This window comes from Boleophthalmus pectinirostris, unplaced genomic scaffold (assembly GCF_026225935.1).
Source record: "Boleophthalmus pectinirostris isolate CB_2022bp ecotype Guang Dong unplaced genomic scaffold, ASM2622593v1 HiC_scaffold_2, whole genome shotgun sequence".
Classification (NCBI taxonomy): domain Eukaryota; kingdom Metazoa; phylum Chordata; class Actinopteri; order Gobiiformes; family Gobiidae; genus Boleophthalmus; species Boleophthalmus pectinirostris.
This window is the reverse complement of record NW_026571152.1, coordinates 19,014,111-19,027,757: the sequence shown is the minus strand read 5'-3', so window position 1 is coordinate 19,027,757 and position 13,647 is coordinate 19,014,111. Positions and strand designations below refer to the sequence as shown.

Below are 13,647 nucleotides of genomic sequence, written 5' to 3'. Positions count from 1 at the left end.
GTCCTTGCTAATACCACACTTATACCCACAAAAGGTCATTTTATACCAATGTTTTAACATTCAACCATATATGAAAAACAACACATAAACTTCAGCTAGTATATCATAACATTTCATTTTAGCTTTTACAGAGTTGGTACAAGAAAAGACAAAAGGTAAGCCTTCAAGTGTAGATTTTCTTGTCTTGATATAACTGGATTTACAGATATTTTAGGTTTATGTTTTTCTATCTCTAACTTATGTGGGACTCACACAAGCATAGTATAATACTTTTAGACACACTGCAAGGTACTCATTTTGTACCTCAGACGCCCTTTCTAATGCAGTTTTTTTTTGTATAAATTTAAACTTATAAAAAGGGTCAGACAGGATTTCTAGGTCCTCTTTTATGGTGTGAATATCCCTGCCTTGTATTGACAAAGGCAATAATAGCTGGATCCACTCACTTGATTATGGAGAGCTGTGACATCAGCAGGTCGGTGGGTTACCAGGGAACCAGGAGAGATACCCGGCCATCCTCCAATTACCAAAGCAGAGCTCAAGATCCTCATCAGATCAGCCTACAGATGACTGTTGATATTGTTCTCACGCACAGCTCCTGATATCTGATATACACTGAAGACAGCTGGACGACTAGCACCTGCAAACAAGTAAGAGAGTTTAAGAAAATTATTGCAAAGATACAGCAATTGTGTGAGTGCTAATGATGTGTGCAAAATATGCAAAACATATGTTATATATTTATATGAATGATGATCAATAATGGGAATACCTGCACGTAACACTGATTTTGAACCTTACTGTACTAGGCTACTTCTTGTAGTGTTTGACTTTTAGAAACAGAAGTGAGCTCTGGATAGCTGATTGATGCTTTTTAATGAAACATGCTTTTTATGCTTGGGATATTATAAAACTCACAGCCTCCATTTGTGCTGACGGTTTTCACCTGTCAACAAGAAGATGCAGACAAACGGAGCAGGGAGTAAAAATATGGCTGCAACAATCGAGGCACATGTGAGGCGTGGTCCTGCTCCCAAACTAAACTTATCTTCATTCGGTATGGCAAAAAGTAAAATTATTATGATGGCAAAATGCTGTGGCCTGTATTTCTGTTGAATATTACATAGCTGAAATTACGTTTTTATTTTTAATTTGATGCTATCCATTGAAATATTTACTGTATTTTTGTTGCTTCCATATGGCAAAATGTGCATTTTTCCATTAAGAACATTACTTGCTACTATGTGGTTAAAATGTTGGTTAACACATGCTGGTCAATAGCTATAGATCTATGATCAGAGCTCTTAACAATGGAACTATAATATGATCATATTATATCCGTGCTCTTAACTAAAGGAAAACTTCTACACTTTGGGAAATTGTTTTTAATACTGCTTCCCCAATTTAGGACTTGAAGGCAAAACAATATTCCAAATTAAAAGGTCTTATATTATTTTATTATATTTAGTGTTAGTATTAGTAAGTGGCGATGAGCCCAAAATAATATAGTTAAGATACAAAAATTATCATAAATCGGCACGCTGAACTGGTTTATTTCCTGCGAGGCAGTGCGCAGGGACAAAGAGTGGAGGCGCAAAGCCGCAGTTGCGCACAGGTGGTTGTGCTCACGGTGGAGATACTCGGCTGGCGAAGCTGGTTGGGAGCCTGCCAGCATCGAGCACCGCATAAATTATCACATTTTAAGTGATTGTCGCTGGCACTGGGTCTTGATGTCTAGCAGCTGACTTACTTTCGGCGTGAATGAGCAACAAATCCAGCTCTCCTTGGACAATGTTGCCAATATGCAGTGGGTAGCTCGCTAATACTACTATGGCTATCCTTTAGCATTTTACCAAAAGGAGACGATGTAATTGCGGCCATTGTACGTAAACGCCACAGGTTTATTTCAGAAGTACTTTGCTACCAGTCTGCATCACTATGACAGTATGACTTACAAACCCTGAGCTGACAAAAGAACTAGCTTTGTTAGCCTGTAGCGGCTAACATAACTGCAGACGCAAGGGTCCATGCACGGAGCCTGCGAGATGTGCATCCCATGGAGGTGAAGTGTTTCCCGGATTGGCAAAGATGGGGGGTCGCCTAAGACAACCTTTTCTGCCCCTGTCAGCAGGAGGCGAACCATGGGGACTGCGGAAGAGTGGAACAAGCACAGTGCTCAAAAACTCCTGGATAAAAAGGTCCAAAAGCAGAATGGGCGGCTTGGTGAGCTTGTAATACTTTCACATAATAACATTTAATGCATGCTTTTCCCACATCTAATGCTAACTGCATGCATATTTTTGTAGGTATAGTGAAAAGCCTATTTAAAACCCAAAACACACTTCAAATACAGTCCCTCATCACCCGCTCTGAATGTGCAGGTATGTAACTCATGCCGGGAAATTATTATGTTTAGACCTCAGATGTCATTCATAATTAATATTTTAAATATATTTCGCCCCTATCAGGCTCCTGTCCTAATTTGATGATGAACAGGCAAGACCAAATCGATGTGCGCCCTGTGCCGGTGGCCCTCACCCCACAGCTGCCCCCCAGGCTGCACCGGCCCCTCTGTGTGTCCGTTTCCTCTGACAGCAGTGGGAGATTTAAGGCACTGGAGACCCAAGAATGGAAGAACAACCTCAAAGCCCAGGTAAACTCAGTTATAGAACTGGATGTATCAAAATGAAGATTAACTAAGTTAGCCTGTGTCTATCAGAGACTTAGTAGTCAGGGAGATTATGGGAACAGGACAGCATCCATGTCTGTTTCAGGTAAGGTAAAGAAGAACTGTGTACTTTGTAGTAGGAAGAACAAATGGGGAAAAGATTAAAAATACAATTGCTTGTAGCAAATGAGTAAGAGTATGAGTAATTGTTGTGATAGGTTAAGTGTTTTTATTGTTGTTTGTATCTGTTGTTATTATTGTCAGTTAATGGAATGCTGTTGAATGAATCTGATGCCCACTTCTTGTGTGTGTTTCAGATGGAACAGGCCCACAGTGCAGGGGCAGCCAGCAGCACTGGCTCTCTGGAGCGTGCCTCTCTGTTCTGTGCCTCAGCCTCCACCACCTCTGGCTCGGGCCTGTCTAGTCCAGTCGAGTTCCTCAACAAAAACAAGTCCTCCAGCCGCTTCTCCCTCTTCTCTCCGCCCTGGAACAGCAGCTCTGAGTCTGAATCCAACCCTCCATCTCGCTCCGGTTCCAAAAAACTGCGTAACTACAGTCGTAGAGCCGCTACAGGTCCCGCTGGAGCCAGGGGACCTGATGTCCTTGATCCTAAACCCAGTGAACACTTCCAGTACTCCGAACCAGTCATCTCCAAAGTAACGGACTATATCTTTGTCGGGAATCTAAACGCTGCTTATAATGGCCGTACTTTGTGCCGCAACAACATTGACAGTATAATAGACATGAGTAATGTGCCAGGTGAATCTGGCCCAAATCTCAATCTAATCCCTTGCACATGCTCTCGGGGGGCGCGCCACAGCTGGTCCCGGCTTAAGGTGGACATCAGTGATGTACCAGACGCTCTGGGGGATGGTCCCGCCTTAAAACAGCGCTGCTTTGAGGACATCAATGAATGCATCAACGCCTCCACAGAAAAGAAGAAGAGAGTCCTTGTTCACTGTCGGGATGGGTTTTCTCTTGCCCCCACCTGCATCATTCAGTATCTAATGGTAAAGCAAAACATGAGGCTTATTGCTGCCTATGAACTGCTAAGAGCCAAGTATCCAGTGAACATCAGGGAGTGCCATCAGAATGTGTTGGTCAGCTTGGAAAAAGCATTGCGACCAGGAGGCAATGTGGATCCCGAATGCTTCAAACAGGCCATCTCCCGCAAAGTGGCATGGACATGACTGTAAAATAACATGAACACTAACACACTGTCCAGCTGCATATATTTGTCCCACATCAGTTAAGTGGTCGTAAAACTTGACGTTTTTTCCTTGTACCTGTAAATGTGAATGGGAAAACAAGCATACAGCCCTGTGGTGTACAGATGTGAAAGTGCTGGCTGTAGAATTCATATAGTCCTGCTTCAGATCTGTGCCATGCTGATAATAATGATATACATTAGTGCAGTTTGTAAGCGATAATTGATGTCATTCAGATATGACTGGAGAATCTATTTACTTAATTAGTTTTGTTTAATAGTCCCTAAGAATAGAAGATTTGGTGTTGATGCAGCCAAGATTTTTCAGCAATGAAATGAATGTGGAAAGCTCAAACTATGAAAGCCACAACTACAAAATTGTTTTCTCAGATTTATCACTATGTTTTAGTCTGGCAATGTTGTGGATACATGGATCTACTTTCATTTTAAACCTACTTTATGATGCATCAAACGCACCAGTCATGTATGCATGCTTCTAGGAAAATTTAATATACTTAGTTGAAACATTGTTTTAGGTTGAATGCATAATCTACTTGAAAATGTATATTGTGTGGTTACTGCCAGGTGAAATATGTGCAAGTACATTCTTATTTTGTATTTTTAAACAATTTGATCTCTTGGCTGAAATTTAAAATGGTTGCCATATCTGCTCTGCTGTCAAGTGGAGCATAGTTAACTATCAGTACCGAATGGATATGGATGATCTGCTTATATTTTGATGAACTATTGCACATGGACATATTTTTAATCTATTTTTTGTCTTATGTTTTTTTTCTTACTCAAAAGACGGTGTAACGACCAGATTGTGTCCTCCATGAGGAAGTTTGTAGCCCACTTTTTAAAAGTTAAATTTCTTTAATTTGGTGGGACTCGTGATTTTGGTGTATGTATGCAGTGAAATTGGTTGTGCATCTCTGGATTGTCAGTATTGTCAGGTGTCTATGCCACTGAATGGCAATTCAGGGTCAACGCTGCAAGAGATGACTTTGCACTATATGTACAATTATCCACAATGCAAGGTATTTCCTCCACTTTCCCTGTATCCTGGTTGGCCATTCCAACATGATGAATCACCACTGCAATTCATCTTTCTATAGTAGAGTACATGACCAATAGTGGCTGGCCAGAATCTCATTAAAGTAACATGTTATTTTTTCAGCTGAACTATTGATGAATTTATAAGACTCGAAGTAAATTAAAATGGTTAAGAATAAAGAATAAAAGATATGTGACAGAAGCAACAATATTATGCAGCAATTCACAAGGTTAAGAATTAATAAATGGCTAAACTATATTAAGTCTAGATTTGATAACACATAAAATGGTTTACATGAAACATCTGCACATTAACAGTAATTACAGAATTTTGGTAATGTTTACTTGATATAATACTAAAACAGTGAAATGGCATCCTGACAACGTGTATTTTCTTATGGGCAGCCTTAATAAAAATCTATATTTTGTAAGACATTGTACTGATCTGAAATATTCCTTAGGAGCACAGTAAGACTTGATGTAGGAGTTGATGCTAAAAGTATGGTGCCTTGTTTGGAGTCGTTTTGTGACCGTACGGTGACAATTGCACACTTTGTATATGGAAACTCAGATTTTTAATGGTATAATGTAAAATGTTCATTATTTTCTGGATGTTTATTTTTTTGGAGCAAAAAACTCAAACCATGAAAATTGTGCAAAGTGGTCCTAGCTGTAATATAATTCTAGCAGTGCGTGTATAGTTACGGTTAGTGACGATATTCAAGATGTGTTCAATACTTGTACAAGGCACTGCAGTAGTAATTGTAGTATTATATGTTTAATTTTACATTGTAAATGTTTTTGTAAAGAATACCTCCGCCTATCACCATCGGACTCAATGGTTTTCTAAGTTGTTCTCAGGTGATTTCTCAGTGGTCCCGAATGTTCTCAGTGAATATGATGTTGAGGTCTGTGAAGCAATGTATTTATCATATTTCTTAAATCTGATATATTTGTACTGTTCACCAATAAAAACAATCTAATGAATGGGCTTTATTTTCCATGGGGGGGTTCATCTGTTATCTTGATTACGCAGGTCACAATACCAGAACAACACAATTTTAATCTCTACTCCAAAAAGTAAACCTAGTAGTACAGTAGACATATGTAAAGTGCTTTTTGATTTGGTTGTTAATGCCAGTTATTTTTTCATTCAGGTTTGATTTTGTTAAGATGGCAAAGGAAATATAAATTCTGTCACCTGGAAAAAAGTTTTTTGATCAGCTCATCCAAGCTGCTTCTTCAGGTGCTAAAATGGTCAAAGAAGATGGGATCAATATTGTTGATTATGGTGTTAGTAATTGAGAATAGTTATACAAATAAAATTGTGTTGTCTCTTCCAATAACTAAAAACAAGATTTTATTTTGTGACATCCCAGACACCTTAACTGTGCAAAAAACCCAAATGAAGAGGTTAACCAAGTCTTTGTAATTACATTTGGCACTGTGCTAAGGGCATGATGCTTCGGAAGTAAAATGTACCTAATCTAAGTCTAAAATAAGTTTAAAATTCAACATAAATTACCATGGTATGTTTGATAGTCCTTTGCTTAGTATCGTGTTCCCCTTGGCCATCTCCTGTTAGCAGCTTCTTAATAGCCTGCCTATAGCTTCTTAAATGACTGTTTAGAAAACCCACTCATCCCTTCCACCTGCTTCCCCTTTGACTTTCATCACAACACTTATGCTGTGTCTTACTCACTGGAAAACCTCTTTGATACATTTGGTACAGTTTACATGCTACAACAATTATTTAAATAGAGAGAGATAATAAGGGACATTTTTGGATCAGTTCAAATGTCTATTAAAATTTGTTTTAAATGTTCTAATTGTGCCTCCATTTTGGGGTATGATTTGCACAATTAATAATACTCTTGGGGGGGGTAAGAGTTTTATAATAGACACGTAGGGAGGAGATTGGGGAGTGGATGTGCGGGGTTCAGATCTAAGATTTCAGCTGCTGCACTGCCGATTGGTCTGGAGAAATTGAACTTCCATAAAGAGAATGATGGGGTTCCCTTTGCCTTTGGGGAATGCCATATATACCAAGTAATCTGGCCAAAAAATAGGGCCTTCCCAAATCCAGTCGCGGTTTCCAACAGTTAAGGTAGGACATTTCATACAATATATAGAAACATTAAATATAGAAATAGAAATTGGCAAGTAATTTCATAAGTAGTATTTTAAAATGTAACACCTAATCCATATACAATATATAACTATTTATCCAAGTAATTGTTGTGTTCTTATTCTTTCTGGCAGTGATTTGGTTTAATCTATGATTTCTGTAGTTAATAGAGAGCTGTTTGAATGAAGCTTGTTGGAATGGGGCGCACTATTGTGCTAAATTGTAAGATGATAGTCCCAGGGTTTACCACAGTGTCATCGCAGTTAGTTTGGAGTGATTTACTGTCACTGACTTGACAGATCATTGAAATTCATTTAAGGTTTTCAAAAGTGCTCTACATTTCTTAACATTGCAGGCTGAATAGTAACAGCAAGGTTAAAATTTAATCCATACTTTATGTAGTTGAAGAGGTACCATCATTTGTTTTTATGATTTAAAGCCAGAAGAAGAGTCCTTAACATTTGCTTGGTTCCCTGAAGATTTTATTTCTTTGCTTGAAATTTTCCACAGTAAGACACAATAAATTACAAGTCAGATCTGTGCAGAGGTGGCCCCACTCACAGTAAAAAAACAAAAACAAACAAACAATCAAAGTATAGCATAATAAGAACAACTGGGATGAAATAAATGCTAGACAATGGCATGCTGTGGAACATTTCAAGTAAACAACATTTCCATGGACATGCAGGTGGTGTCCTCTTCATCAGAAAAGTTACCCAGTGTGCCTTTAAGTGACTATAAATTTAAAATGAAATGTGAAATTGAATTTAGTTGTTTGTCCTTAAAAATATTACTATGTGTTATGTCTCAATGGAACTCACCGTATGTGTTTTTCCAATAACAACTATATTTCTATATATGTTTACTGCGCATTTTGTGGCATTATCTGTAATATACCTCCTCAGTACACTAATTGATTCCTAAATATGGCTATGACTGCTGTTCTGATGTTTGTTATACAGATGTGTAAATACAGATTTTAGTCATTATTTTATACAATTATGACTTTCCTGTTTCTTTTAAAACATAAGGAAATACACTGTTGTTAAGTTTTTGTTTTGTTAGATTGTTTGAGACGCTCTAATTTTAGTCCTTACATCCGTGCCAGGTCCAAGATGTTTGGGCTAACAGAGGAGCTATCAAGTGTTTGAGATAATCTCCCAGAAGACAGACTGCTCATTACAATGATTCCCCAGTGAGACAACTGGACCCCCCTTATGTGGCCCAATATAGACAGGGCTTTTTCCTTAAGGCGGACTTGATGATGCCTGGGTTGGTTTTGGGTTACATCAAAGTGCACTTAATATTGGGAAAAGATGCGGCAGATGTATTCTTGTCCAGTTCATCCTTAGACTGTTGTGACCTTTTGCACCCAGTATTCTACAGAGATAGACACCTCACAGGAATATATTGAATTGCGCACTGTAAAAATAAAAGAATTTGCCTGATGAAGGCATAGTGCCGAAACGTCATTGATGTCCTAATAAAATTCACAATTGGCAAGTAAAACGGTGTGCAGGATTCTTCTCTGCACTGTAAAAATGAAATAGTGCTGTAATTACATAAGAAAGAACTTAACAGAGAAGGAAGTTTTTCCTAACGTTGTTTTTGTTATTTCTGGAATGTTGAAGTTGGTGGTTTAAATGTTGTTTTCCTTGAGCAAAACACCCTTTTTTGAATGTGTTGGTGTGTGTTTAGTGGTGTGGTTGGCTTGGTATATTAAGTGTGTCCCAGGGAAATACATGCTTAAAGGTTGTATAGAGGATTTTTTAAGGGAAGCGAAATACAGCGACCGTCCTTTTTCAAATGCTGTGCATGTGTGACACCTCCTTCCTCAGTAGAAACATCTCCTCCTCCCGCCTCTTTACTCTAGAAATCACATTTGTTTACATCCAGTGCATGTTCAGAATTACTGTTGAAGTGACCTGCCTAGAAATATTTTAGCGACCGACGCGTCACTTTTTAGAACCTTCGGACTTTCTTTTGCGGCGAACTGGTCGTGGATTCTCGTCCGCCATCGCAACAAACTTTGTGCGAATTGCGAGGAAGCTTCAGTTTGAAAAAGCCTCAAAGAACCGCTGCATAAACCACATAATCCCCGAGCGCCGGCGAGTCAGTTACACTAAAAATGTAGGGAGTTTGACTGACAACCTAACAGCCAATAGAAAAAGAGGGAGCCTCGTTTTCTATTGGCTGATGTTTATCTGGCCTCACTACGTCCACTACTGATAGATTTTCATTCTTTCTTTTTTTTTTCGGTCATCATAATTAAAAGGCTGCTGCATCTCTGTATCTGGTATTTTAAACTTTCAATGACAATTTCAAACAAAAACAAAAAATCCTCCATACAACCTTTAATAAGGCATATTTATTTGAAAATAAACATCAGAAAATGCTTTAGTGAGTTTATGTAATTGTTTTTCTACAGGGCGTCTAGTGAAACAAACCGCCAAGATGTCAGAGTGAGTAAACCAAACTTGTTTATCCCCTTACATTGCATTACTGTGTGTTTATTTATTTGATAAAGTACATGTGTGGATATTGTTAAATTGTTTATCCATGTGAGTAAATTTTATCTTTATAAATGTACTTTGGTGAAAAAGAAAAAAGATGTCCTCAAGTCGGAAGCATCACTTAAAGGTAGGTCTTTTTTTTAGGATGTTTAGACTGGTCTAGTACGTGGAAATAAACTACATGATGGTTTGAGTTACTTGCTTGGTTATTCCCCTGGCAGAGTTTGATGCTGTCCATTGCCAAAGGCCTGCTAGAGGAGGAGGAGAGAGAGCGGGAGGAGGAGAGGGAGCGATACATGGATGAAAACTGCCCCCCTCTGTCCCTGCCCCGGAGCATGCAAGAGTTACAAGTATGAACCCATGTAACACACACTGAACTATACAATTAGCAGATGGATGAAAAGTATTACAACTGTGGTTTATACACTTTTCCAACTATGATTATGGTCAAAAATACTCAAAATAGCATCCATAAAAATCATGGATAAAAATAAACATGGCAGCTGGCAAGAAAACTAGAAAATTACACAGAAGGAATGAGGATCACAGACTTCCACTGAATCAATGCTCAAAGCACTAAACACTGTTTATCAGAGAAGTATGATTTTTTTCTAATGATAGTTGACCAATTAGCTCATCTGTTTCCCACGTGTCACTGAAAAACATGAAAACAAACAAACCTGATTGCACAGCTTTGTTTGAGTTTGGCTTGAATCATTTGAGTCTGGCTTGAATGAATCCCATGAGACATGAGAAGGGTATAGAATATACAGGGAGTCTGTCTGTCGGGCTAACTTTATATAGCTGATTAGTGTGGAATAGCTCAGTAAACATGCAAAAAAATGTCAGGAATAAGAAAAGCAACTGGACTTAATACGTTTTTCGAAGCTATTTCACTACCGGCAAGGTAGCTTAATCAGTGCTTGTGTTTTTAACACAAGCTAATGAGCACTAATGTTTAAGTTTAACTTTTTTCCACTTCTTTGAAATCGAAAAAAAGAACATTAAAATAAATAAATAAAAGCATTATGGACCCATTCATAACAGTATGGCCACTACATGAACCTTAAAGAAAACAATCTATTGTTTTTGTATTTGCTTTAACTCATGTATTGTGCAATGGTGTTCTGTGCATTCTCTTTTCAATCAATGTCAATGCACAATAAGCTGCTGGATGAAAAATAAATCTACCCTAACACTGGATTTAAAATGGTTTAGTTTGGGCCAAGGACCGATTTGTGAACAAGATGTGTGCATATCGCTTAACACAAGCCAAACCACACATATTCTACCTGTCACACATTCCCCTGCACTCTGTATGGGATCTGAAATGGTGCACTTTTGTTTTTATGGCTGGATAAATATTTTGATGTCTTTTTGATACAGCTTTAAAGGAGAGTGCCCTGGCCATGCGCTGGCATTTATTACATGCTTAATATCACATACCTTTGGTTGTGGATGGCTCCGGTGGCTGGGTGGATCGTGGCTGGTATTTGAGGGCCACTGGGTTAGAGCCAGGATAGCGAGAGCACACCACACCCCCCCCCGACAACAAGCAGCTACAACCAGCAACCACTAAGAAATAAAAGAATGTATTAGTATTTCATGAGAAGGTGGTATTACAGTATATTATATACTCCTTCCATATAGATATAAAACATAATAGTCCCAGTCAAAGCCTGTTCCAAGTTCCTGAAGTTTCCAGTAATTTTTCCCATAATCTTTTCACAAAATTCGAAAGTTTTAGGCCCACCAGAGATTTTACTTGACTTTACTTACTTACTAATCTGAGAGGTGTGCTGAATTGTTTAGCTCCATATCCTACAGTGTGCCAAGAAAAACAGCTACGGGAGCTAATTTATAACCCACCATCAAAGAGCTGAACAGGTGAAAGTCATCCTAATTGTACTCAGTATTCTGCACCTCTCCTCCCGTCAAACCAGACGGAATATCAGATGTGTCGTGCAATGACAACAATATTTTGTTATTTGTAGTGACCACTAGTTCACAATACGTTTTCTAATTTCAGGAAGTGTGCAAAGAAATCCACCGCAAAATTGATGTGATTGATGAGGAGCGATATGACCTGGAAATGAAAGTTAACAAGTCCAACAAAGAGGTGCCAAACTGTTCCGATATCTGTATACATGTTTATATTGTTGATAATATTACATAACATACTATGTTAACTTGTATTTATTTAGATTGACGACCTGAAGATCAAAGTCCAGGATCTGATGGGCAAATTTAAGAAGCCAGTTTTGAGGAAAGTACGTATGTCCGCGGACGCCATGCTCAAAGCTCTGCTGGGCTCCAAACACACAGTCAACCTGGACCTGAGGGCCAACCTCAAACAGGTCAAGAAGGAGGTCAAGGATGAGGTGAGAATGATACAAACCTTCACTGGATTTTACCTTTACCTGTTTTTTCAGATTTTTTTTTTTTCCACATAATTTGATTTTTTTGAAATTTTGTGTGTTTATGGCAATATCAATACGTTTTTTTAATAGGTTTCAATGTATACTGTTTATTTGGACAAAAATTTTCAAATCCAATTAATAATGGCCACTGGCATATAATCTTACTTTAAATAAGAAAAAATATATATGTTGGAACAAATCTGAAATACACTGATAAATCAGATAATGTAGATCTAAAATTTAAACTAGACAAAACTACTCAATACTAGAATGACACAGAAATGTTACCTAATGTATATTCCTTTCTCTGGTGTTTAACATAAATAAAGCAGATAATATTTTTCACTAAGAAAAATATTGTTAATTGTTTATTCTGGCCTAATGGGAGTTTGCGTTTGCAACATTTCAGGATAAGGAGCTGCGTGATGTTGGTGACTGGCGTAAAAACATAGAAGACAAGTCTGGCATGGACGGAAGGAAGAAGATGTTTGAGGCCGAGGCTTAGATCACAGACTTTATCTCCCTAATATCTGCCTGCCCCTACATCACCCAATTCTCTTGCAAGCACGTTACAATGGTCTTAATAGTGCATACACTGAACACATACATGTAACAGTAAGAACCTCTAATGCTATGAAACTGAACTCAATAAAAATGTTTGGACTTTGATCAGGCTTTACTGTTTAACTTTTTCACCACCAAAATGTAAAAATTCCAGTTTCCAGATGTCAGATAATTGACAGATAAATTGTGATTATACAACCTATGCCACAACATTACAATGGAAGGTAGATTAGATGTATGTAATAACACCAAACGATAAGACAAAAAGAAAGATTACAAAATGAGGTGTAAAATTATTATTGAGAATTACATTGGAAAACTAAAAATTAAATTATTATAAGAATTAAACATCTTACTTTTGAATGACTTGTGCACAGAAAATATATAATCAGATGTCAGTTCTTAGTATCTTGTGATATAACATTCAACACCAGTGGATCTAGTCCAGATTCGAGTCCTCTTTCCTGGAGGTTGCCGTTTTAATAGGTGCAAAGCCCCTAATGGTGTCAAAGTGCACTGAGCGGACGGGCTGGACGAGAGACCATCCTAAACACGTTCTTAACGAAAATGCAGGTGGGCTAAAAGAAATATGATGCATAACTAATAATTTATTTCACAATATTCATTGTGTTGAAGTAAATAGTAACAAGTTTATTTCAGCAGGTTAAACTAAAAGATGGCAAGATCCTTGAAATCACACAAATAAAGGTGGAAGGTATGTAAAAGCTTGAAGTTACATTATTACTCAAGTTTATTTAGTATATTAAGTATTAATTATTGCTGTATAATCAGGTGTCTGGTTTTGGTTCCAAGCCACATAAATTCACTGTATCTGTTGCAGGATGTCAGTTCAATCAGTGTTCTGACTGGGCCAACAAATTGGAATAAGAACATTTACTGATTGACATGGACACAGACTGTTGAATAATGCTTCAACTTGTATGTAGTCATTTGAAAGATGGATAACACACATGGATTGGTTTAACATACCTTAGCTGTGATTTAAAGAAATGCAGGCTATTTTTAGTCTCTGCACTAGTATCGGTATTTTATCGGGTATCACCAGATACATAAAGCCAAAGTGTCGATGA

General features: G+C 37.9%; 2 protein-coding genes across 2 annotated transcripts; both read left to right on the top strand.

The window, feature by feature from the left end:
- The first annotated feature begins 1,618 nt into the window (after positions 1-1,618).
- On the top strand, positions 1,619-5,364 carry LOC110166867 (uncharacterized). The gene is made up of 4 exons (XM_020932192.2): positions 1,619-2,223; positions 2,307-2,381; positions 2,469-2,653; positions 2,986-5,364. The coding sequence occupies exons 1-4, from the start codon at positions 2,142-2,144 to the stop codon at positions 3,856-3,858; spliced, it is 1,215 nt and encodes a 404-aa protein (XP_020787851.1). The 5' UTR covers positions 1,619-2,141; the 3' UTR covers positions 3,859-5,364.
- Positions 5,365-6,970: 1,606 nt separating this feature from the next.
- Positions 6,971-12,554, top strand: LOC110166883 (troponin I, fast skeletal muscle-like). The gene is made up of 7 exons (XM_055155518.1): positions 6,971-7,038; positions 9,488-9,521; positions 9,663-9,699; positions 9,794-9,922; positions 11,602-11,691; positions 11,777-11,953; positions 12,402-12,554. The coding sequence occupies exons 2-7, from the start codon at positions 9,514-9,516 to the stop codon at positions 12,495-12,497; spliced, it is 537 nt and encodes a 178-aa protein (XP_055011493.1). The 5' UTR covers positions 6,971-7,038; positions 9,488-9,513; the 3' UTR covers positions 12,498-12,554.
- Positions 12,555-13,647: the final 1,093 nt, after the last annotated feature.